General features: G+C 36.3%; 5 protein-coding genes across 6 annotated transcripts; all 5 read right to left on the bottom strand.

Moving 5' to 3' along the window:
* Window positions 1-1,586: 1,586 nt before the first annotated feature.
* LOC141333475 (dermatopontin-like) lies at window positions 1,587-2,958 on the bottom strand. The gene is made up of 5 exons (XM_073838487.1): window positions 2,904-2,958; window positions 2,744-2,822; window positions 2,277-2,465; window positions 2,054-2,206; window positions 1,587-1,640 (listed from the first exon to the last, which is right to left on the bottom strand). Exons 1-5 carry the CDS (start codon window positions 2,956-2,958, stop codon window positions 1,595-1,597), a joined length of 522 nt encoding a protein of 173 aa, XP_073694588.1. The 3' UTR covers window positions 1,587-1,594.
* Window positions 2,959-4,460: 1,502 nt separating this feature from the next.
* Window positions 4,461-6,007, bottom strand: LOC141333546 (dermatopontin-like). Its single transcript, XM_073838581.1, has 5 exons — window positions 5,897-6,007; window positions 5,737-5,815; window positions 5,270-5,458; window positions 5,047-5,199; window positions 4,461-4,630 (listed from the first exon to the last, which is right to left on the bottom strand). The coding sequence occupies exons 1-5, from the start codon at window positions 5,949-5,951 to the stop codon at window positions 4,585-4,587; spliced, it is 522 nt and encodes a 173-aa protein (XP_073694682.1). The 5' UTR covers window positions 5,952-6,007; the 3' UTR covers window positions 4,461-4,584.
* Window positions 6,008-7,062: 1,055 nt separating this feature from the next.
* Window positions 7,063-12,121, bottom strand: LOC141333537 (mitogen-activated protein kinase 12-like). 2 transcript variants are annotated; one of them, XM_073838570.1, is made up of 12 exons: window positions 11,906-12,121; window positions 10,723-10,852; window positions 10,487-10,545; window positions 10,258-10,369; window positions 10,126-10,155; window positions 9,853-9,900; window positions 9,653-9,767; window positions 8,340-8,411; window positions 7,991-8,070; window positions 7,802-7,880; window positions 7,557-7,730; window positions 7,063-7,412 (listed from the first exon to the last, which is right to left on the bottom strand). In XM_073838570.1, exons 1-12 carry the CDS (start codon window positions 12,022-12,024, stop codon window positions 7,336-7,338), a joined length of 1,095 nt encoding a protein of 364 aa, XP_073694671.1. In that variant the 5' UTR covers window positions 12,025-12,121; the 3' UTR covers window positions 7,063-7,335. The 2 variants fall into 2 exon arrangements, with proteins under 2 accessions (XP_073694671.1, XP_073694672.1); XM_073838571.1 differs by lacking the exon at window positions 10,126-10,155.
* Window positions 12,122-13,474: 1,353 nt separating this feature from the next.
* Window positions 13,475-21,433, bottom strand: LOC141333532 (mitogen-activated protein kinase 11-like). The gene is made up of 12 exons (XM_073838562.1): window positions 21,259-21,433; window positions 17,391-17,520; window positions 17,151-17,209; window positions 16,840-16,951; window positions 16,660-16,689; window positions 16,446-16,493; window positions 16,219-16,333; window positions 16,032-16,103; window positions 15,673-15,752; window positions 15,482-15,560; window positions 14,849-15,022; window positions 13,475-14,622 (listed from the first exon to the last, which is right to left on the bottom strand). The coding sequence occupies exons 1-12, from the start codon at window positions 21,369-21,371 to the stop codon at window positions 14,549-14,551; spliced, it is 1,086 nt and encodes a 361-aa protein (XP_073694663.1). The 5' UTR covers window positions 21,372-21,433; the 3' UTR covers window positions 13,475-14,548.
* Window positions 21,434-22,509: 1,076 nt separating this feature from the next.
* Window positions 22,510-23,955, bottom strand: LOC141333474 (scavenger receptor cysteine-rich domain-containing group B protein-like). Its single transcript, XM_073838485.1, has 5 exons — window positions 23,913-23,955; window positions 23,462-23,767; window positions 23,067-23,375; window positions 22,607-22,962; window positions 22,510-22,515 (listed from the first exon to the last, which is right to left on the bottom strand). Exons 1-5 carry the CDS (start codon window positions 23,953-23,955, stop codon window positions 22,510-22,512), a joined length of 1,020 nt encoding a protein of 339 aa, XP_073694586.1.
* Between the last annotated feature and the right edge of the window lie 554 nt (window positions 23,956-24,509).

Here is a 24,509-nt window from a genome sequence, read left to right as displayed (position 1 = left end):
TTCCATCCCCTCCCTCTCCTATTATCTCAGGACATGCAATTAGTAGAGTTTCCACCTTTAAATTGCTTGGAGTCCAAATATCCTCCGACTTGTCATGGGATGCCCACGTTAAGTACATGATTTCGAAGGTGCGTCCCAGAATATATTACCTTTGCGCTGCAAAAAGAGCGGGTCTCCCTTGTGATGTCTTATTGCAAGTATACTTGACTTTTATACGGCCAATTCTTGAGTATGCTAGCCCAGTATGGGGTGGTCTACCTAAAGGTCTCTCTGAGGAGTTAGAGAGGATCCAAAAGCGATGCTGTCGGATAATAGGCCTCCCTACTTCAACTCTTCCAGCACTAAGTGAGAGGCGTGAGGAAGCCACCATACGCACTTTTACTAAAATACTCAAGGACAGTTCATCACCACTGCATTGCTTCCTACCTATGGCTCCAACACATACTTATTCCCTTCGGCGGCACAAGACATATGTTGTACCTAGGAGTAACACTAAACGTCATGAACTTTCTTTTATTCCCCGTGCTTTAAAATTAGTGTATAGATAACTTACAGGTCTTTGATTAGGTTACCTTTTCTGTGATCCTGTGTTATTTATATATATGTATATGCCATTTTATTTGCTTGTATTTTAGCTATTTTTTATTATTTATCTTTACTAAGTAATGACTGTCTTTGGAGTATGTGTATGTTTGACACATTTCAGGGTTTTGTGCTGCAATATCCTGTCATGTCAAACTTTAAATAAAACAAACAAAGTTATAGCTAGACCCACATGGAATTTGTGCACATTTTTTCACCCCCATTTTGCTAGAAATTGTGGAAAGGATTTAAATAATAGTATATTGTCAAATTTCAGTACATTTAGGATTTTAGAAAGGTTAATTAAGCAGCTATCAGTGAAGCTGTTCCATGTGAGCTAAGTTTGAGGAATGCTGCCTCCAAACACGGTGAGTTGAGTTAATGTGTTTATGTTTTGTACTGTACTGTACACTACGCATCCAGTCTCGAACGCAATGACCATAAAATTCGCACAAATGAGTGAGAACTATCACTGAAGTCCGAAGATGTTCTGTACAAGTTAACAGAGGACAAGATATCTCCTCTTTTTTATATTTTGTTATGGTTATTTTCAGTGTAGCTGTTGAGTAAGTGATTCTGCCACATTTCTAGGTTGCTAAACAAATAAGCAGCCATTAATTGTGAGTTGATCTTCTGAAGTCCTCTTAGTGTAGATGTCAGATGTTCTTACTTCCATTGAAGCATCTCAAATCATGCTCAAGACATTTGGAAATTCATGTAGACTTTTTTATTGAACTTTCCACTATGGTTATTATGCCGAAAAAGTAATGCTATATACATTGCTATGGTTCATAGTTGCTAAGGTTTTATTGATAATTGCAAAAGTACAGTTTTTTTTTCCACTAATGGCTTAAGTACTACATGACACCCACATATACATTTACAGTCTCAGATCTACCGATTTTTTTTTTTTTTGATTATTCAAAATTCTGAGATCAATAATGATGACAAATTTCCCTCTTGTGCTTATTTCAGATCTGAGATTACTTGTATTAGAGGGATTTTGTGAGTCTCAGCATTGTACTTTGCTGCAATACTTGTACATCCAGCGCCGGTCTCTGAAAACATTAAAACAGACATCATATTAGTTCTGAAAGAAAGATGCAGTTTCTTGTGTTCATTGTTTACTGAAAACTATTATCAGTAATTTTGGAGAGAGAAAAAAAGTGAAAAATCTGAAAATAATACAAATTTGCTGGTAGTCGGAAACTATTCATCTTTATTTTGCAGCTCTGTCTATTGCTTAATTCTAATTGGTCATTTGTTGCATTCAAATGCAGTCAAATATTACTGTAGAATTGACCATAACCATTTAGTTATTTTGTAAGCAGCCAATTATTATCTCAAAATAAACCCCTTGAGGGTTGTATAAAGCTTGCAAGGTTTTGTTTACCGAATAATCACTGTTTTCCTTCTTTTTAAATAGCTTTAGACAGTATTCCTGCTGAATATTTTGGGGAGCTGTACTTACTCTTTACCATTGTCATGGTAGCTTTCAGCACCCACCAGGTAGTTTGGGTTTGGTACGACCCAGTGGAAGGGCTCATCAAAATAGTTCACATAAGTCGTCCACTCACAGTTAGCAGTACAGTAGCCGTTACTTCTACAGCAGTAAAACTGCCAGCTGTGTAAAAAATAGTGTAAGTGACATCAGCTCAGGTGAACTCACACAAAACATCAAAATCAGAGCTCACCGTCTGTCCTCTTTGCCGCTGTCATGATAGCTGCTCATTCCTGCCATGATGTGATTCGGTGGACACTCATAGGTGAATGTTTGGTCAAAGTCATTGGCGTAAGGTGACATGGAACATTCTGCACTAGGATCAAACGTGTCTGTACAGGTGAACTCCCAAATCCGGTCCTCTTTACTGTTGTCATGTTGGCTTGGTTTCATTCATTAGGCAAGGAAATAGTAAGAGGCAATTAAGTTATCAACTTCATATTCTGATCATGTGTTCTATTTCATTACTATATTCTTATCTTTAAGAAGGCATACTTAAGTTTTCCTCTGAAATGGAATATTGCCATGCATGTTTCATGGCCAATAACTTCCATTTTAGTGTAAACTGCATTCATTGACCCACGATATTTTGACTTTTACTTTAGTAATATTTTAACAGGACCTACACCTTTACAGAAGTACAATCAGCTATTTGTTCACCTCTTTATGGATGATATCGTCTGTCCTGCAGGGCAGTTAAAATCCAGAGGCTGGTCATAGGCGTTTTCCCAGCGTGACTCTGTGGGATTTAATTCAGACTTAACAACTTGACAAGCATTTCCATCAGTACACAAAAAGAGTTTTTTGTAAAGCTTCTCACCTTGTCCATTGGCCAAGAGACCCGTCAGCAGTAGTAATAAAGCAGCTCTCCTCATGGTGTTGTGAGAAAAATGACAGCTTGACAGAAATGTGCAGCTTTTATAAAGACCTCAGCCCTTATGGTCACATACATAACATAAGGTCAAGCTGTTGCTTAATAAGTGGGATCTAAACATGTTTGAACAGGTGGAACTCATTTTTACCTTCAAGGTTATTTTTCTGGAAGCTTAAAACTTTTTAGCAGACGTTTTAGCGGTTTAAAATTTTTGTTTAGTTGCCAGCAGTGTCGTTTTACATTTTAAAAAAAAAAACTTCCCAGGTAATTATTCTCAAAATATCTTTGATGCTCTTTTTATAAGCACACTCTTACTTTCTGCACTTACTACACTCTTAAAAATAAAGGGTGTTTTTGCAGTGATGCCATAGCAGAACCATTTTGGTTCCCCAAAGAACCTTTCAGTGAACAGTTCCTGAAAGAACCATTTTAAAGAGTATTTAAAAAATCTAAACAACTCTTTTTGAGAACCTTTTATGCATTTGAAAGGTTTCATAGGTATATAAGGTTCTTCATAGAACCATTGATGCCAATAAAGAACCTTTATTTTTAAGAGTATAAGGATGTCAGACATGTGACCTTTTTTTCAGCTTTTATTAGGAAATTTTCGATCTGGATTATCAGTGGGAAAATGGTGCATATTGTATGCACCTTTATCAGTAAACATAGTTCAGCATGTTACTGTTTTGTTTTTGTGTTGGGTGCTTGATTTGTAAAGCTAAACTAATGCAAGATGAGTTGTGCACTCTTCGGAAAATAACTTCTGAGTGAAAATTGGTTCACTACCAAATGTTTTTCAGTCTAAAAAATCATGAGACACTTATTAAGATGTGCTAATCATGACATATTTGGTGTAAACTATTGCATTAATAAATTAAATTAGAACTGATCAGTAAAGTAAATAAAACATAAGCTTACTGGCACGCTGAAATCATCAAGACTAGCATTCAATCTAAGCAACATTATGACAAACTCTTACATTTAATTCCAAAGTCATATAGTTTACAATTATTTAATTTCCTCTTGCTTATATAAATACTGTATAACCCATCTTCCTTAATTTTGAGATGGTGTTATGGTAGTATACTCTCCCAAAATTTAATTTAACATCCATGTTTTAGTATAGTTTATTCACTGTTTCATGACATTTTTGTTTTGTCAGATCTCGAAGGCCTGGGTTTCTCCTTTTTTATATGTTGTTATAGGTATTTTCAGTGTAGCTGTTGAGTAAGTGTGATTCTGCCACATTTCTAGGTTGCTAATCAAATAAGCAGCGGTTAATTGTGACGTTAAACATGTGAACTCCTCTTAGTGCAGACATCAGATGTTCTTACTTCCATTGAAGCATCATCATGCTCAAGACATTTGGAAATTCATCTACATTTTTCTATTGAACTTTTCACTATGATTATCATGCCGAAATATACTTTATAATAAATAATATAGTAAAAGTCTAAAGTTTTGGAACCCACAGTCTGTTTTAGAAAAAGTACATCGCTATGGTTCATAGTTGCTTTGGTTTTATTGGTGATTGCAAAAGTGAAAAAACAAATTCCACTAATGGCTCAAGTATTTCATGACAAATCATGTCACATTAGATCTGAGATAACTTGCATTAGAGGGAGTCTCAGCATTGTACTTTGCTGCAATACTTGTACATCCAGCGCCGGTCTCTAAAAACATTAAAACAGACATCATATTAGTTCTGAAACATGCAGTTTCACATTTGCATTCAGTGTTTACTGAAAACCATTATCAGTAATTATGGAGAGAGAAACAAAGCAAAAAATCTGAAAATAAAAAAAATTTGCTGCTTGTGGTTAGAAGCTATTATCTTTTTTTATGCAGCTCTGTCTAATGCTTAATTCTAATTGGTCATTCGTAGCATTCAAATGCAGTCAAATATTACTGTAGAATTGACCATAACCATTTAGTTATTTTGTAAGCAGCCAATTATTATCTCAAAATAAACCCCTTGAGGGTTGTATAAAGCTTGCAAGGTTTTGTTTACCGAATAATCACTGTTTTCCTTCTTTTTAAATAGCTTTAGACAGTATTCCTGCTGAATATTTTGGGGAGCTGTACTTACTCTTTACCATTGTCATGGTAGCTTTCAGCACCCACCAGGTAGTTTGGGTTTGGTACGACCCAGTGGAAGGGCTCATCAAAATAGTTCACATAAGTCGTCCACTCACAGTTAGCAGTACAGTAGCCGTTACTTCTACAGCAGTAAAACTGCCAGCTGTGTAAAAAATAGTGTAAGTGACATCAGCTCAGGTGAACTCACACAAAACATCAAAATCAGAGCTCACCGTCTGTCCTCTTTGCCGCTGTCATGATAGCTGCTCATTCCTGCCATGATGTGATTCGGTGGACACTCATAGGTGAATGTTTGGTCAAAGTCATTGGCGTAAGGTGACATGGAACATTCTGCACTAGGATCAAACGTGTCTGTACAGGTGAACTCCCAAATCCGGTCCTCTTTACTGTTGTCATGTTGGCTTGGTTTCATTCATTAGGCAAGGAAATAGTAAGAGGCAATTAAGTTATCAACTTCATATTCTGATCATGTGTTCTATTTCATTACTATATTCTTATCTTTAAGAAGGCATACTTAAGTTTTCCTTTGAAATGGAATATTGCCATGCATGTTTCATGGCCAATAACTTCCATTTTAGTGTAAACTGCATTCATTGACCCACGATATTTTGACTTTTACTTTAGTAATATTTTAACAGGACCTACACCTTTACAGAAGTACAATCAGCTATTTGTTCACCTCTTTATGGATGATATCGTCTGTCCTGCAGGGCAGTTGAAATCCAGAGGCTGGTCATAGGCGTTTTCCCAGCGTGACTCTGTGGGATTTAATTCAGACTTAACAACTTGACAAGCATTTCCATCAGTACACAAAAAGAGTTTTTTGTAAAGCTTCTCACCTTGTCCATTGGCCAAGAGACCAGTCAGCAGTAGTAATAAAGCAGGTGTCTTCATGGTGTTGTAGACTGAAACTACAACACCAGGACAACTTGATAGCTTTTATAATGACTTAACTAGACTGTTGCTTAACAAGTGGCATCTGTTCATGTTTGAACAGGTGGCATTGAATTTTACAGTTGAAGGTGATTTCTTAGAAATAGAACTGCTGTGATAAAATAGTTAACCTTAAATTTTAACAGAAGGTTAAACTGTTTAAATTTAGCTTTTAGTTGGCATCATTTCATTAAAGATACTGCCTGCCATCTGTGCTAAAAAATATCGTTAATCCTTATTTTTAAAACATAATCTTACTTTCTGCACTTCTATACTGGCTGTCAAAGATGTCAACACTTTGAAAAAGATCCTGCACAATAAAAAAGGAGTATAATTTTAACTGTAAAATAACAGTTATTTAACAGTAAATTGCTGTTAAATGTATATTTTTTTAAACTACAAAATTTTTTTTAAACCATCATGTTTCTTAATAGTTTATGTTACCTTTTCTGTTTAATGAATGCTTATTACGTTATTTAAGTGTTGTGTGTTAGCATGATGGTGTTTTGTGTTTGCGAATGACTTTGTGCACCTTCTGTGTATAAACTTTGTGGAAAATTTTGTTAATAGTAGAAAACAAATTGTTGTTGAATTTACTGGTTTGCATTCATATTTTTTGTTTGTAAAATACAGATTTATACTGCAAAATGTGCTATTTGTTCTATGATTGTTGTTTTTTGCATTTCATTAGGAAATGTTTGATCTGTGTAATCTGTGGGAAAGTAGTACAAAGTAGTGCACTTTCAGCAGTAACATAGATAAGCATTATTTTTCGTGTTGGATGCTTGATTTTTGAAAACTTATGTAAAAAGAAGTTGTGCAACTTAAGAAAGGCCAAGGTCGTTGCACTGAGAGAAGATAAATATATTACATTTTCAGAGTAAATGCATAAAGATTAATATGTTTTACAGTATTTTGCTTGAAAATTGCACATTTAATGTACTTGCTGTTACTTGTTAATTTACAAGCAATTCTTGAAATTTGTTTCACAACTGTTTTTCAGTCTAATAAATCATGACACATATTAAGATGGATTTATTTATTAATAATAAAAAACAGGTGAGGTGTTCAGTGTGCTAACCATGGCATATGCTGTGCAAACTATTGTGGCAATAAGTTAAGACCTGATTAGTAAAGACTAGCTTTCAAATGCAATGGCCTTTGGTTGCAGGTAAAACACGGATTTTGCCTATTCAAGTCATGTAAGAAAGAGAATTCACGTAACCGTATAATACTGTGGATCCTCATCACTGAGCAACATTGTGACAAACTCTTACATTTAATTACAAAGTCACATAGTTTACAAGTATTCCATTTTCTCTCGTCATACATTTATGCATATTATTCAGAGGGATGTTTCTTTTGAGTCTCTGATCTCTGTGATGGGAGGCTGGAATGATAGGATCTCTGTAAAAGTGTGACCTGAAAAGTGAGAGACAGAGATGACAATCAATCAGAAAAGTATCGAGTTGTACATTGTGACCGCTCTTCATGTGTTTCTCTATTATTTAAAAAAAATAGAATCTAGCAGTTCTCTTATTTTAGATTTAAGATGTTATCTCATACGTTTCCATTGGTCCAGAGGCAGTTCTGTGTTGTCCATGGAGTGATCATAAGGCAGGGCCTCCGTTTCCTCCTCAGGTTCTCTGAACTCTGTGAACAGCGGGAGCTCAAGCGCCTCTGCAGCGCTCACACGTTTCTCTGGATCCAAAACCAGCATCCGCTCAAGAGCACACACAGCTGAAAAAGATGCTCATTAGACACTTACAATTGAGTCTTTCAGTGTAGCAAAAGAAAAAAAAATGACTTACCTTCTGAGCTGGCTTTAACGAAAATAGTATTTAAGTCTTTCTTTGGCACTTTAGGTAGACCTTTGATGTAGTTTTTGGCCTGTTTGGGTAAATGAAGAAAACACATGCATCAATTATGTATGTGAATTGTGAATTGTGTGTGCAGTCCATTCCTCTTCTAGTGTTTCTTTTTATCTGTAATACACTCACATCTTGGCTCTGTAGCTTCACAATGAAATCCGGTGTTGGCGTTCCTGTGATTTTCATGATCTCTCTCAGCTGGTCCAGATCTAAAAGTCTATGTCAAGGATTCAGTGAGATAATAGAGGCAATACAAGTCCTTGTTTGTAGTTGACACAGAATCTGTTTAATCTCTAATGTGGATTGTGGAAAAGCATTTTTGCTAACAGTAAGGTCAATTCACTATTTGTATATAGAGAAATATGCTACATGTAAATACATAAGCAAAGAGCAACATATTGTTTTCCATTATGTTAAATCATTCAGATAATCATTAAAGTCACAAGAAGATGTGAAAGCAGAATTGTGAAAAAGATACGGTCATTTCCTTTGAAAAGTGGCCTTCCGAGCAACATCTCCGCCATTATGCAGCCCACTGACCAGATATCAACTAAAACAGAAACAGAGTTTATTAGAACACTAGATGATTAGTAACTACTAGCTAGTTTGTAATTAAAATTTGGTTGCACCATATGTTCTTAAGGCAACATGTATGAAGTATATTGGCATAATATAACATTTACCCTCAGCTATCTAATAGCAACCTTTAAATTAGTATGCGTGAGTTGTTGAAATGTTGTGCATTTCAGTTTTTCCTTGTTTCAGACGTCTTGTGCCTCTCAACCAATGGTAAAAATACATTAATATTGAAATAAAAATAAAGGTTCCAAAAATGTGTTTTTGCAGCGATGCCATAGAAGAACCATTTTTGGTTTCCCAAAAAACCTTTCAGTGAACAGTTCTTAAAAGAACCATTTTGAAGAACATTTAAAAAATCGAAAGAATTTTTTGATTATAAAGAACCTTTTCTGCATTTGAAAGGTTCCATGGATGTTCAAGGTTCTTCATGGAACCATCGATGCTCATGAAGAACATTTATTTTTTAAGAGTGCAGGTAACGCTTAATTTTAAGGACCAGTTATCACAATTAACTAGTTGCTTATTATCATGCATATTACTAGCATATTGGCTGTTTATTAGCAAAGCACATATTAATGCCTTATTTTAGGTCCCTTAATCCTTCCCCATATCTAACTTATTAACAATTAATAAACATCAAATTAGGAGTTTATTGAGGCAAATGCATAATTAATAATTCATAATGTGTGTAAAGTGTAACCAAATTTATTTATTATGGTTAATTTTATTTAACATGCAAATCACCAACCAATGCACACAGAAGTGCGCTGTTTAGGTTGGGCTGGTGTTGAGCCACTAACAAAGTAATTTATAAACATAATGTTTTCTCCTTTTAAAATGTAATGTAAACAAATGAATATGTCATATATATTTAAACATTTTAAGTCTGACAGGTAAAACAAGAGCTTATTGATTAAATTCCATCCATCTGCTACTTTATTAAAACCTAATTTCTGGTCCAAAGTCTTCTGTAAATATTTAGTTCATATATAGATTTCATGGTGAAAAGCAAAAATATTTAGTAGTGCATAAGTTGTAACTTAGTGCCTCCTTAATAGTTGTAGCTTAAGCACAACTGGTGCAACCAACCATAGACTGATACTGAGCTCTGCTCATTGAGATCTCAATGCCCTACACTGACATCTAGTGGGTAAACGATGTAATTGCTGCATTTAGTTGTACCTTTTTTTTATTGGTAGTTCTGTATCTCACCTGTCTGTGTGTAGTGCATCCAGTTGAGGATAACCTCTGGTGCTCTGTACCAGCGGGTCACAACATAACCCGTCATCTCTGAATCTGCCTGACGTGCAAGTCCAAAGTCCAGGATCTGCACAGAAAGGTTACAGTTTTTAAATTTGTGAAGATTTTTGAAATTCAAGCTTTTTAGGAAAGTTGTGTAGTTGGATTAATACCTTCAACTCACAGTCCTGGTTCACTGCTAAATTTCCTGGTTTGAGATCCTGAAAAACAACAATCAAAGTAGACATTTATAATAAACACATGACTAAGACATACACATCTAATTAAGCGGTAAAATGCTCCAAACACAAATGCATGCCTCCATAAACTTTCTCAGACATAATAAAAGAGAAGAGATGGACAGAGGATGAATGAAAGTCAGGGTTGAATGAAGTGGTCACCCAACCCCCTCTATGCATCTATTTAAACTCTCAAAGGTCACTTACCCTGTGAATGATCCCGGCTGAATGAATGTACTGTGGAAAAAGAGCAAGAACAAGAGATTTATAGATACCACAAAGCCATTAAGAAGGGTGTAGTGTTTCACAAATGTGATTGTGTTTGTATCTGTGCCTAACCTTCAGACCCCTCAGTATCTGATAGACCAGAAACTGCACCCTGTCCTCCGATAGTCTCTCCATCTTCATCAGCTTCCCCAAATCAGTACCCATAAACGGCATCACCAAGTAACTGAGAGAAAAAGACATGAGCTGCTGTTTCATTGTTGCTCTGTGTTGACAACAAAATCTATTTTTTTAGGTTGAAATCTCCTAAAATAGTGCATTAGAATGGAAAGAATTGACTTACAAATCCTGAAATCTGTCCAACAAGATTTCCGAGGTAAAGACATCCAGCAGTCCAATAACCTGAACAATTGGTTAGAATTAGATATTACAGTGCATCCACATCATTAACTTAGTAAACATTTGCCAAACTTTATATAGATAGGCGAAACAATGGAAAATGGCAACTGTGGGGTTATTAATTAATGACACACAGTTCTTTAATAATGTAAACGGTAAAAGTAGATGTTGGCAACATACATTCTCATGTTTCATGTGCTTGAGGAGTCGTAGCTCTCTGTATGCACGCTTGGCGAACAGTCTGGACTGGAACGGCCGGTGCAGCTTCTTGATGGCCACACGCACTCCTGTCTTACGGTCAATGGATGAACTTTGGACATAGTGAGAAGAGTAAAATCAATGCTTGGCAATTGTCTTTATAATAAACTACAAGACCATTGCAAGGTGTGAAGTCCACCATCCGTGGACATTGCATGGTCATGTTGATTGCATCTTTCTTCCTCTATGTCTGGACATGAAAATGTGGTCAGGAAGGAGGTTGTGTACGTAGCGTAATGTGCAACAGGTTCATTACTCAATTCCAAACTTGAGCAACTTGGACAAGTGAAGAATTTATTAAAGCGGAAAAAGCTTGCTGAAGACCAACACAATGTCTTTAATTCGCCAACTTCTGCTTGTTAAACGCAGACAATGGCATCAGCAGGGAGGCTTTGTTATGTGACCTCTTCTCTTGCAAAGGGAGAAAAGTTTACAGAGGTTTTCACCCGGATAAAACATGAGGCCTTCAGTTGAAGGAAAATGGTTTAAAAAAAAAAACTGCTGGAAGTGTATGATGCCATTAAAAAAATATGGCTAATCTGAGTTCATTGTGCATTGCACAGCTTCCGTGAGAAACATCCTCCTTTCTATGTAAATTACAAGCCTAGTAGACTACTGCTTTGTTTCAGCATTAAAAGTAAATGTAACATTTTAATAGCCTAAAGTTAAACAAAAAGCGATTTACGGGGGTTTGGAGCCCTAAACAAAAGCGTGAGGGGCTTATATTCGTATATACGTTTAGGTGCATCTACAGTACAGTTAAACAGCATTTTATAATATTTTTTAGTTTCAGCAGCCACAAATGTTAACTTTGCAAGATAGTTGAAGACACTTGCGAACAGAACTTGCGTTCGTCAGCGGTAACCATAGCAACAGTATGCAGCTCGAACGAAAGTACTTGTATTTCTTAAAAATTGTGTAATACATTTTTATATAACAGTAACAGAAATCGTTATTAAGAAAGGTTTATTGCGCAAGACGGATCATTGTGCCGAATTCCAAAAACTACGGAACTGAAAATTTGAAAGTCGATTCCCTGAAAGTAACTGAAGAAATCGGACACGCTAAAGAATTATGAGCTTTTAAATAATAATAATATACTTACCAGACAGTTCCATACGCCCCGGTTCCTATCTGAATGAGATCTCTGTATCTCTCCGGCACGTCCCAAACAGTTCGGTTTATCTCCTGGCGATAAAATCCTGTCCTGGTTCGGAGTGACATCCTCAGAGAATGTAGAAAGTATATTTGAAATATGAAACTATCCTTTTACGTTCTCATCGTTTATCGGGTATTTTGAGAAACTCTCAGAGAACGAGCGCAAACGGAGCGCAACTTGGAGAGCACCGGTAGATTTGGGGGCGGTTCAAAGTTTCCACAATTACGCACTGGATACGCGCTGGAATAAACATTTGAACATCGCAAAGCAGCCTTTTCGGAATGATATTAGAACTGTAAATTAGGTTTAAATGACTCCTTCTAGTTTTAAAATACTTAACAGTTGATGGGTTTCAGGAAAGGAGTTGATTTTATTAAAAGAGATGGTGAGGGGGTCGTACATACTTAAGGGGACTGGCTGACTCACAAAGGGAGAGACCCATCCAGTCTCTGAAACAGCTGAAGGTAGTTTTTTTCTTTGTGAAAAGGCATGCAAGAGAGAAGATACTTAAGGCACTTTAAACAACATCAGAGAAGTGACACTTGGTTTGTGGTTAGTATATATTTTTTTAAACTCTGTACTGTACTGAAAGCAGGGCAGCTGTTGATAATGATTATTTACATAAATTGTAAATGTGAGAAACCACACCTATTTTCCCCATTCAGTGTATGGGGGTGCTAATTAGTTTCATGACATCAAATTAGTCATTCAGGATCTCCCAAAACAGATATTGAGAAATGATTGTGACACTAACTTTGGTTACACTTCCGGAAATGCAACTTCCTATTTTGAAAAGAAAAAAAAGCTGTTAATTTTGTAAACATCTGCTGCTGTTCCCCTAATACATTTTAAATATTGTGTAATTCATTTCACTAGACATAAGAAACATTCAGAAGACTAAGTTGAAATTGCTTACTCAAAAAAATAAAATTGACCGGGTCATTTCAAGATTTTGTTCTTGGACATGGACATTATTATTTACATAAGTTCTTGTTTTCTCATATTCCTAAAACTGTATACAGTCAAAAACTATTCTGAAAAAAAAAATATTCAGACACCATATATTGGGGGCAAGACACTATAGTTCATTTATGTAAGTGAGGAAAGTAAAATATACTGTGACATATACCCAAAAATTCTTTATACCATGGACTACCAGTAAAAAATACAAAAAATTTGGGACCAAAATTATTCAGACACTTTGACCTGACCATGTTTGCTTTTTAATTGCTAATGCAAACTTTTTACACCAGAGACTGAACAAAATTAAACATTGCTTGGTAATTGGTCAACAGTATTCAGCTGTCTGATTTTTTGGTTGATTGTAATCCATACCTTTCTGTCAAAATTATCTGACTTTATCAAGATGAGTTTGCTCTGACACAGTTCCTGTCATATTACATTACCATTTTCTAAACTGTAGCGAATAAACTGTGATAATGTGAGAAGGTGTCTGAATAAATTTTAGTTTGACTGTATATTTTACATTTGTATTAATTAAAGGCAGTGTGGCAAAATATAAATACCAACTTACTCGCTCACTTATTTATTTGTTTGCTTGCATTTTTTCATAATGGACATTGATATAACTTTGCTGAATTGTAATGAAAATAATGTGACGATACAAACAATCATAATGGTCTTAAAAGTTTTGTATTATATATGCAAGATACAATTTATTTTATCATTGTTTTGTTTGTTTTGTTTTGTGAGTAAATTATGACCCAGACATAGTTTGTGATAGATATTGATATAGATATTTACAACTGATTTGTACTATAGAAATGGATGTGGAACTTGGGTATTACAATTAATGACCTCATTCAACTTGCTTGTTCTTTAAATAACCTGAGAAAAGAACAACTGTTTGTCCAGCATATGTTGAATTAACCCGCACTGTTGTAGTGTGGCGTAAACTAACAGTTTTATTTAACCTTTTGTTAAGAAAAGACAGTATTTGTGTTTTCTACAACTAAACAACTATTAATCACCTAAATTTCACCTGAGGAGTGATTCCATGCGAACACATATGATGCATTTGAGGTATGTTATTATATTCAGATAGCCTTGCGGATGCAAAACGAGTAAAGACAGATTATGTAACTGATTCAGTTTTATACAGAGACGTTTGTACATTGATGCATATATGAACTTTTTAAGACACACATCCCACTCTGTCCAACATTGTAAACATATTTTCTCCTCTTCCTCCGGCTTAAGTTTGTTTTGGTCTCATATGAAAGACACCATACCCTGCTTCACCTATAGACATGTGTCTCACATCAAATATAAAAAACACTCAAAACACACAACTCTGCACACATCATACACACACAACATGCACCTTGTAATATTAATACATTGTGTCTATGTTCAAACAATACCGCTCATGTTTTGCTCTTAATTAAGTATGTGTGAACACACACCCATATACAGGAAGGGCATCATGCTGTGGAAATACACAGTCATTGTCTCTGGTTGGACTGTCAGATGTTCATAAAGTATGTCCACCAGTCCTGCAGGTCGTATGTTTGAAAGACAGACAGTGGTGAGGGGCGGCATCTTCCTGGATTGTAGTTACGCTCAGTTTTATTGTTCAACCTGAAGACTTTCAGGTTTGTTGGGGGGATCTTTAAAATTGCTTACTTCCTCAAACACAAGCTCTGTTGAAGGAGAGAGAGACAGTGAATTTCCTTAGCTTAACTTCCTTTCCATACCAAAATATTAGTTAATAAAGTTAAATACAAGCTGATAAAGACAAGCAAATATGAAACAGTGATGATTTTATATTAGAAGGTATCAATTTTGATAGATTATGTTCACAATAGCTTCAGCATGGTGGTGTTTTAGTAAAAGTTTACAACATTTACTTTAAGATTTCGCTCTCACCTTTCCATTCCTCTAGTGTGCGATCCTTGCTCTCAGGGGTTTGATCATACGGAGGCGCTTCTGGTTCATCGTCAGGATCGTGGTATTGGGAAAAGTATGAATGGCACAGAGCTTCACTGGCTGAAATCCTCCCGTCACAGTCTAACACCAGCATTTTTTTTAACAGATCAACCGCTGAAATCAAAAAGGATGGAAAAGAGTTGAAAAGCAGTGGAATAATGAGATTTTTTAAAGTACTGTTTAAAATTATAAAACAACTTTTTGCAGAATTGATTGTACATCAAGGATGCTAACATTCATGATAACTTTTTTAAGTTTTAAAAATCATTCTAAATTAAATCACGACTGTAACAATAATGATACAAAAGAACAATGTAACTGGAACTTTTAGAACGTTTGTTCCAGCTGATGATTGATAAAAACTTTAACAGCCAATCAGAATCCATCACAATATCATTGGAACTTTCAGAACTTTTTTTTTCCCACCTGACATAACATTGATAGCCAATCACAATGCAGAAAACGTCAAAGAGCTTGATCATTAAAAGTGGCAGATGGCATAAGCACAGCTAATATGGCATGTGGGCACTAATATAGTTATCATTGTTAATGCGAGCAGGCCTTTAGTCTTACCCAGTGGATTTGCTCCTCTAAATATCTTCGCCAGGTCCTGCTGAGGCATGTGTGGAAGAGACTGGATGTACTTTTGAGCCTGGATGCATAATACCAAACAATTTCGAGTCAATTTATCATCCATCAAGAACATTAGACACTATTAGTGTTTAAAAATGAAACCAAAAACTAAACAGTTGGTCTCTTCTCACATGTTCGGAAGATATCTTCTTCAAAACGTCAGGCGTTGGAGTGCCTACAACCTCCATGATTCTCTTGAGCTGATCTATATCTGAAGTAATTATGTTAAAGATGGTACAGTACAGATACTGTTTAGAGTTTTCAGCTAAAAGTAAAGTCTGGCTATAAGAAAGCTTGGCATAGAGAGATACCCATCTGATGCCTCCATCTTCAGAAACTGTTTTCTGGTTCTGGTTCAGCTACTGTAATTTAATTTGAACCACTTAGGCTGTGCTTTCCTCACCTGCCTTACAGGAAGCAAGACTCACTCAAAAACCGCACATAAACACACTAAGGGGAGGTTTAAGTGGCTTTCGTGAAGGAAGGATACAGTCGTTGCCAGGAAACAAAACCTTCCCCTTCAGAAGTTCACCCATGATGCATCCAACTGACCAGATATCCACTGTAAAACACATTTAATTGTATTTAATCAATTGCACAGAATATAAGAACTCTATCATGTATCTTTTTAAAAAGAAAAGAGTTTAAGGTGCATGTTAAGATTGAAGAGCTTTTACCTGTCTGGTTGTAATGCATCCAGTTGAGCATGATCTCAGGTGCTCGGTACCAGCGAGTTGCTACGTAACCCGTCATCTCATCATCTGTCTGCCTGGCTAATCCAAAATCCAGGATCTGACAGTTTCGATTTAAAAATAATAATAATAATAATTAACCAGGGAAATGCACTGGTGATGCAGGAATTAGTTGTTGTTTGGAAAGGCACCAAAAGGGAAGTTTTTCTCACCCTGAGTTCACAATCTTCATTCACTGCTACATTGCTCGGCTTTAAATCCTGAAAACATGCATGCAAATTATAATTTTTAACATTATATGATGTAACATATTGTTAAAACTATGTAAAATCAACTTTGTTCCAAAAACAGTTTAAAAGCAACAAGTCTTCAGTGCCCTGTAAAGTGGACACTTAACAAAAACTGAGAAGGAGGAAAAGCACTCACTCTGTGAATGAGGCCAGCTGAATGGATGTACTGTTTGTAAATAAGAAAAAAATCAAGCCATGAAAAAACAGTAGGACAGAGACATAAAAAACTGCTTGCGTCTGCAATTCAGAACTGATTCTAACATCTGTTTGTGTCCTTTTGTATGTGTGTTTGTTAAAAACAGAACTGAAAATGTACCTTAAGGCCCCGGAGAAGCTGATAAATGAGGAATTGTATGTGTTCATCTGAAAGTCTCTGAAATTTGACAATGTTGTTAAGATCCGCTCCCATCAGGTTGGTCACAAGGTAGCTAGAAAGACACACACCATCTTAGCTTATATCCAAACAAGGGCTTTTAAATCATCATGCACTTGGAAATAAAAACAACTATTGACTGATAATTGGTTGACTGCAAGTTTGAAAGGTTTTTATCATTTTAGTTTCACAGACATCTAAAAAGCTGTTAATGCACTCTCAAATGAAAATATAGTCACCGGGCAGACACTCACACCTCATTGAATTCTTCAAGAGATGCTGCCGGGGTGAAAACATCCAGCAGTCCGATAACCTGGATTACAGAAAAAATAACACGAGTGACTTAAGTGGCTCTAGATTTGTTGTTTGAACAGACCTCGAATCAGATTATTTGTTTGATTAATGTCTAGCAGTTTTATGAGTTATGTTGGTCCAGGACTGGACATTTGGTGTTTGTGTGTTCCCTTGTGTCATTGTGTTTGCGGGGGACTTACATTCTCATGTTTCATGTGTTTGAGGAGTCTCAGTTCTCTGTACGTTCTTCTGCTGTGGATGAGTGACTGGAAAGGCCTGGAGAGCTTCTTGACAGCCACTTTCTGACGAAGGCGCACATCATATGCTGAGCTAGAGAGGGAAACAGAAACGTTTGGAATTATTCGGTTTAAATCAAAACTAAAGATTCTTTCTGAGACTGAAATCATTTGTCATGATAACAAGACTGGTATGTTCCAGTTAAATTTGACCTTTTTTTCAATGGTATCACTTCCTCATAGCAGTGGACTATATTAAACACGTTCGTTCTGAATGAAAGCAGTCACATGCACTTTTATGTTCTTTATTGCACCAAATGCTCTGGAGAATCATGTCTAACATGAGTGCCAGACTCAGAAGTAATGAATAAATACATAGAAAAAGAGACACTTGGCTCACTTTTCAGAGGCTCTAGAGTCATATCAGAAAGTCTAATTATTTTAAAGTTTCAGAAGGGCATCTGAGAAATTATGTGGGAAAGCTAAAGAAATTGAGTCATAATTCCTGCAGTGACTCAGGTTTTTGAATGTACTTTAGTCTATTGAATTAAATAAATCAAACCCTCTGGCAAGTCTTTAGAACTTGATTAATGAAGGTATTCTTAGAAATACATTCATCAAGATGCAAGATGCTGTCCTGGGGTTTTCTGCAACTGAATCATGCAATGTCATTTTATTTATAAAAATATTTTTATTTATAAAAATGTATTTTATTTCCACACTAAAGTCTCTGTTAAAGACAAGAGCACCCAACCCCCATTTGGGATACTCCCATTCCTTGTTTCAACCCTCCACACCCCAGGTCTGCCCTGCCCCCTTCCTTTAAAATGAATCAGCTCTGCTGTGAAGAAGTCAAATAATCACACTATAGGAAAGGGCTTAATGTGAACAATGCAAATTCACAGCTCATTTGAGTAAGAAAGTGTTTGTGGGAGTGTGTGTGTGTGTGTGTGTGTGTGTGAGAGAGAGAGATTCCTGGGGAATAAAATGACAGACATTAACAGGGTCTGAATAAGAATGGTTCTTTTAATTCTGAATGAACGTGAATATCTGAATATTTAAATTCAAATTAAGATCACATATGAGGCTTATTTTGAACTGGGATATTGTGACTAAATGACTATCGCATTGTTGGTTTTGCATGCTTTATTACAGCGCTATGGGATCAGGCCAATTATTAAAACAAAACACAACAATAACTTAATCAGGCCTCTCATGTCAACTGCAATGTCTCTATAATCACATCCCCAGGCTGTTAGAAATAGCTGAACCTATTCAACTAGACATGGGATCCAATCAGCAGCGATTAAATCTCCTGTGTAAATCCATTGTTAGTGTTGTGCATCTTTTAATGTAGATAATGAAATAATTAGGTCTCAGGTGGTCTCGAGATGTTGTGGGGCATCTGTGTCACTGACAATGTGCTGCATCGCATCATTTTTCAGAGCTGGCAAATTTCCCAAACAAACGACAAGAAACACTGGTAATAGCTTCCAAAACAAGACACCCATGTGATGGCCTCAAGCAGTGCTCTCTGCTGGTGCTTTTCTTTTCAGATGCCTTGGGATTGGGCATATTTGCTAGTTATAGATTTTATTTAACATTGTCAACCCCATCTACACTAATTTCAGCATCTGCCTGAGGTGAACAAGACCTGTGAAGTTTGCTTTAAAAAAAATAGAGTAGGATTTTGCAGTGTTCAGTTCCTGAATAACTGGAGCCACTGTTTACATGATTTATATTCATTGCAATAAATGAAAATGAGAATTTTAGTTTTATAGATTATTATTAATATGTAAAATATAAAGTTCACCCAAAAATTCTAATTTACTGAAAATGTACTCACCCTCAAGCTATCCAAGATGTAGATGAGTTAGTTTCTTCATTGGAACAGATTTGGATGAATTAGCATTACATCACTTGCTCACCAAAGGATCCTCTGGAGTGAATTGGAGCACTCCAGACCATGAACAAATGTTTTGTGAAGTGATAAGCTACATGTTAATAAGAAATAAATCCATCATTAAGATGTTTTTGAGTGTCCATAATTCATAATATTGCTTCTGAACAACTATGTCGGTGGGTTTTGATGTGAGAAGACAACACACAATGGATTTTGCACTGGAGAAAACATTATTATGCATTATGGACTTGACAATTTAAAGCTAAAATGACTTATTTTTTCTTACAAACACAGTTTTTCACTTCACAAGATGTTACTTGATGGACTGGAGTAGTGTGGGTTACTTGTGGATCATTGTGATGTTTTTATCATCTGTTTGGACTCTCATTCTGACGGCACCCATTCACTGCAAAGTATCCATTGGTGAGCAAGTGATGTAATGCTAATTTATCCAAATCTGTATTGATGAAAATCCAAAGTAATTTCCATCTTAGACTGCCTGAGGTAAAATACATTTCGATCCAATTTTCATTCTTGGGCGAACTATTCTTGTAAGCCATTGTGGGTTTCCTTTCAGTTAATAACTAATGAAGAAATATTTATACCATCATGAGTCAGACAGATTTTGACCTGTCTCTCTTACACAAAGCTGTTAGAGCAGTAGCTTGCAGAGTGGAAACAGCAAGGCCTGATTACACAACAATTGTGAAACATGGTAAAAAAAAGTTGGGAAGAGGAAGAGAAACATGTATACTTGCAAACCTAGTTTAGCATATCATCTATATGAGTGTGCAACTGCTGGTGCATCAAAAATGATGTGATGCACTTACATATAAATTGATTGACATGTTTAAAGTATTTGCAAATTAGCATGGTAGAAATGGGGAGATGCTGAAGCCAGAAGCTGTGTCGCCATGGCAACCGTTCCAGTCAGTCACAGCACGAGGGAGGCTAGAGGGTTCTAATGTTGTAGCTGAGATGCTGCCGTGTGCAGCGCAATGTAAATCTCTCAGAACGAGTGCATTATGGCAGGACAAAATATCTGGATGTTTTCCCATGCAGATGGACGTCAGATGCTGATGGGGGTGTGGCACGAGTTAAACTGGAAAACGGCCTCACTTTAAGACCAGAACTGAATCGGCCTAGCATGTTGTCTCCTAGAGCAATATTGTGGTGACAGATGGGCATGTTGGAAGGTGGTTTATACAACCGAACAAAACATATTTACAGCTTTTTAAGCCTTAGTACGTGGTCATTCTGTATAAAAACACAAATGACAAAACTACCTGTGATATACAGGAAATGCCTTGTTTTTTTTTCTTTTAAATTCTGTCTTTGTGTTCTTGAATGCCATATGCATAAACCAGCTTTCAGTTCAGATGAGGGCAATTTAATTTTTCTAATACTATAAATATCTCTGGAGATGCCACATGAGGTCATACAGAAATTGTTGCAGAAGGAATGATTGACAGATGTCAGTAAACAAAAGCAGCAGCAGCATTTATCACAATATAAACAAATTTAAACATCAATGCCAACAAATGTAATTTCAGTATAAAATATTTTGTTAAATGTTTTCCTCCTAGTGATTGGTTATCATTGTGGAAAAAGTCAGGCTAATGTTTTTCCGGATGTTGTTTTGTCAGGCTTTATTCCTGCCTCACCCTCTCCTCCTCTTGTACGCTAAATTACGAATCTTACTACGACGAAGGCTCCGCTTATGAATATTAATTTGTTCATGCTGACGTTGCTTAGTAACCTTCCTGGTGCGCCCTACTGTAATATTAATAAGCCACGCCTTCAGTTAGGGATTCGATAGAGGTCTAGAGGCGAACGTCGGCGCTTCAGCCAATCAACGGTTATCTCGTTAATATTCATAAACCAACCCTTCCGCATAGTAGTATTCGAAATCTCGCTTGCTGGACTCACCATACTGAGCCATATGCGCCCGATCCAACCGGTGTGAGATTCTGGTATCGTTCTGGCACCTCCCAGACAGTCTTGTTTAGTTCTTGCCGGTAGAATCCCGGTCTTGTCGACATCTCCTCTTCCGTTTAAAAAGACGCTCTTTATTACTAAACTGTCAGTAAAACATTAACGCATCCGCCAGAGAGATATGCTTATGTGTGGAGGCAGCCGGCTTTAGTCTCTCTATTTGCCAGAAATGGGAGGAACCGCCTGTGATGCGTGTGTGTGTGTGTGTGTGTGTGTGTGTGTGTGTGTGTGTGTGTGTGTGTGTGTGTGTGTGCCTGTGTGTGTGTGTGAGAGAGAGAGAGAGAGAGAGAGAGAGAGAGAGATGGGGGATGGGACAGGCAAATAATTCATGTTATTAAAATAAAACAACAACAATAATAATATACATAAATATCACTATTATCAGTAAAGTACCAATAATCTATACCAATAATAACTGTATATGCCTATTATCATGACAATTCTAAAATAAACTATTTTACTTTTACAAAATAACTCACTTTAATTTCAAAAATTAAATCTTAACCTAGAAAGCAATACAAAAAGCAAACTGATAAACGTTTACTAGCTTTATTTATTAGTTATTTCAATATGAACCCATAACTGAATGCTGAAGAACATTGAAAACTGTATGAAAATATTAAACAATATTAAATATGAAACATAAATACTATGCAGATTTATTAAAACAGCAAATGCAGCAAATTACACTTTGTAATGCAATTAATGTATTTATTAAAAAGAGGCTACCAATCAAAATTCTTTGAGAAACATTTCATTAACAGATTTTTTAATATAAATTGCTAGTCATTAATTATGCATGATACTAAAGTCTAACTGCAGTTAAATGCATTCTGAAATAAATTAGCAAAAAACGTATAAAAAATAATTATGTGCAAGAACCTTAATCATTTATTAAAGAAAAATTCCTCAGACCATTCATAGATGCACAGAACTAACATTATTTTAAAGTTTCATGAGCTATATATAACATCTCAGTGTTAAGATTTTCAATCAGCTGTACAATCCAAAGATTTTTTTTTATTTGGTTTAAGAGCTGATGTGAAAAAGAGAAATTATTTTGTAACGCAATTAATAGTATCTGATAAAAGTTCACACAACTTGTTTAAAAACAAAGCAACAAAATGCAATGTCTGTGATTGTCAGCAACCGACTCCAAACTAGGAAACAGCTCCATCTAGTGTTTCATCCCTAAAATGTGAAAAAAGAGAAACTTTCAAAAAAACACAAGAGTGCATGCAATCAAAAAGTTAATTTCTTTAAACTAGGAAGAGAAACTGACCTGACAGATGAAAGGCAGGCGCTCAAAGCAGCAAGCGTCCATCCAACCAAACCTGTTCGGTTCTTCCTTAAGAAGTTTTCCACAAAACTTGCTCCCTGGGTCCTTTGGAAACTTTTGGTGCCATGACGCATACTCCACATACGGCCCACCGGTCCACAGCCAGGGTGAACAAGCGAAGAGCATACTCCGTTCAAGCCCGATCCATACTCCATCAGTGATTTCTTTATCCTGCAGCATTTCTGTAATGTAATTGTGTGCCCCATCATTTAAAATGTGTGCCAGTGTCCGGTGGTGAGTTTGGCAATATCCTAGTGCATCGATCCAGCTTTTTGAATCGTTGATATAGGTATAGTCATCTGAAATAGACATTTTTATAGACAGTCAGTGTACAAACAAGGACTAGTAATATTCTAGATGCCAGTGTAATAGCCCTTATTTTTTATTTATGTAATTGACTCACATTGGCAGATGACTCCAGCAACTTTACAATGACTAGTGTTCTGTACGTCCCATCCCGGTGATCTACATCTCTTTAGAGTTTGCTCATTCCCATAACAATTTACATTATTCATCCATATTGGTCCTGAGCCCTTCCCAAAAAAAGCACCTCTTTTTGCCTCTATAGCTTCCCCACAGCCAATCTCTCTACACACCACTGCAGCATCTTTTATATCCCAGCCATCATCACACACTGTTCCCCATATTCCATTATGGAGAACCTCCACTCTTCCAGAGCAAGAGCTGGAGCCATTCTGGAGTCGAAGTTTGGCTAACAAACAATAAATGAACAGGTCAGAAAGGTTGATGGCACCATGTCAGGCAGACAACCTTTATGATGAAGCATTATTCACTTACGTCCACAGATAACGCCAGCATCTTTTTCATGGCTACAGTTTTGTCGAACTCTTCCACTGTATATGCAGTTCTTCAGTGTAGACTCTGTTCCATTACAGCTCACATTATTCATCCATACTGGTCCTGATCCTTGTCCAAAAAAAGCAGCACTCTTTACCTCTGTCACATTGCCACATCCCATCTCTCTACACACCACTTCAGCATCTGATAGATCCCAGCCATCATCACACACTGTTCCCCACTGTCCATTGTGGCGAACCTCTACTCTTCCAGAACATGAACGACTGCTATTGACTGTGACAGTAGCTGAAGCACATGGCAAAAGAAACAAAATTGTTTTATGTGTATAGAGATGGCGTGAATGGACATATTAAAATCATTGTTTAAAGTTTTATGACTCACGTTGACAGATGACTCCAGCACCTTTATTACCACTACAGGAGTTAATTACATATGATCTGCAGCTCTTCAAAGTAGATTCTATCCCAGTACATTGTACATTCATCCACATTGGTATTGAATTCTGGCCAAAATAAGCGTGACTTGCATCTATGACACTCCCACATCCCAGTTCTCTACACACCACTGTGGCATCTTTTTTATCCCAGTCATCGTCACACACGGTTTTCCACTGACCATCATGAAGAAACTCCACACGTCCAGAACAAGAGTTGTCACCATTTACCAACCTGACAGTTACTGCTCACACAGAAAATAAAAAGTTTATTTTTTCTTCTATATACCTTTATTTGAAAAAGAACAATGGCACACTGTGTTTGACAGAACAAGAATTTTTACCTCTCTTGGCCCTAGTAAAAAACATATATATTTAAAGTATATTTATTTCATACTAAGTATATTTTAAATCTATTAAGCAATATAAATACTGTAATAAAACTTTATTTGGAGTACTACTTGTGCACAATGCACATTTCTTAATATTAAGCCTAAAGTATGTTTTAATGTCACTGTTGATGAGGATTGTGTGAACTGTAAACAATATTGGTCTTTAAAAGGCAATATGTTTAAAGTGTATCTAAAGTATACT

This window comes from Garra rufa, chromosome 4 (genome assembly GCF_049309525.1).
Source record: "Garra rufa chromosome 4, GarRuf1.0, whole genome shotgun sequence".
Taxonomy (NCBI): domain Eukaryota; kingdom Metazoa; phylum Chordata; class Actinopteri; order Cypriniformes; family Cyprinidae; genus Garra; species Garra rufa.
The sequence above is the reverse complement of the archived record's forward strand: the minus strand, read 5'-3'. Positions and strand labels throughout refer to the sequence as shown.